Below are 886 nucleotides of genomic sequence, written 5' to 3'. Positions count from 1 at the left end.
GAAGTCCCACCTGGCCATCGTGCAGAAGGTGAACAACGAGGGTGAGGGAGACCCCTTCTACGAGGTGCTGGGGCTGGTGACGCTGGAGGACGTCATCGAGGAGATCATCAAGTCGGAGATCCTGGACGAGTCGGACACGTACAGTAGGTTTTGGGCTCGGTCCCTCTCCCCTCCTCGTCGCGTGCCGGGGTCCTGCCTGCCCCCCCTGATGCCCTGCTCCCCACAGCCGACAACCGCAGCAAGAAGCGGGTGGGCAACCAGAAGAACAAGCGGGACTTCTCGGCCTTCAAGGACCCCGTCAACGAGCTGAAGGTGAAGGTCTCCCCGCAGCTGCTGCTGGCTGCTCACCGCTTCCTCTCCACGGGTGAGTTTTTTGGTGGGCGGAAGCCCCCCACAGCTCCAGGCACCCCTTGGCTCAGTCCAGCTGTGGAGCGCTGGCACCGACAGCTCCCCAGCACTGACCCGGTTGGGCTCGGTGCGCTGCCACGTCCCTGGCAGCTGCGTGGGCTCCGTTGCCATCCCCACACCAAGAAAGAGTCGTTCCAGCCATCTCAGAAATTACGAGGGGCTTGCGTCTTGTCCCACTCTCCTCTGCTCTGTTCCCCCCAAAATGAGAAGGGAGGGGGCTCCGGGGTGCAGCACTGCCTCTGATGCTCGGCAGGTCCCTGGCCCTGGCCCTCCAGGCTGGTCCTGTTTCCCATGGGTGTCCCCACGGCTGGGGCTGGCCTTGCTGGGGGCCTGGAGCTGGTGTTGAGCCCGGACCCATGGGCTTCTGCGCCAGGGAGCTGTCGATGGGGCCCAGCCTGATCCAGGCACCACCCCGAGGGACGGAGGGGACGCACCTTCATCTGGAGGGATGGGAAAGGGACAAGGACCGTGGCTCTGA

At 64.8% G+C, this 886-nt stretch overlaps 1 protein-coding gene across 1 annotated transcript in view; it reads left to right on the top strand.

The window, feature by feature from the left end:
• LOC104158491 (metal transporter CNNM4-like) overlaps positions 1-886 on the top strand; it is a gene marked incomplete at its 5' end in the record, with an annotated part of 7,899 nt that overhangs the window by 4,491 nt on the left and 2,522 nt on the right. Inside the window, 2 exons of the mRNA XM_009696158.1 lie at positions 5-143; positions 227-376. Of these exons, the coding sequence (XP_009694460.1) occupies positions 5-143; positions 227-376 (289 nt within the window). The remainder of the gene's footprint in view (positions 1-4; positions 144-226; positions 377-886) is intronic.

This window comes from Cariama cristata, unplaced genomic scaffold (assembly GCF_000690535.1).
Source record: "Cariama cristata isolate BGI_N322 unplaced genomic scaffold, ASM69053v1 scaffold24252, whole genome shotgun sequence".
Taxonomy (NCBI): domain Eukaryota; kingdom Metazoa; phylum Chordata; class Aves; order Cariamiformes; family Cariamidae; genus Cariama; species Cariama cristata.
This window is presented reverse-complemented; position numbering and strand designations above follow the sequence as displayed.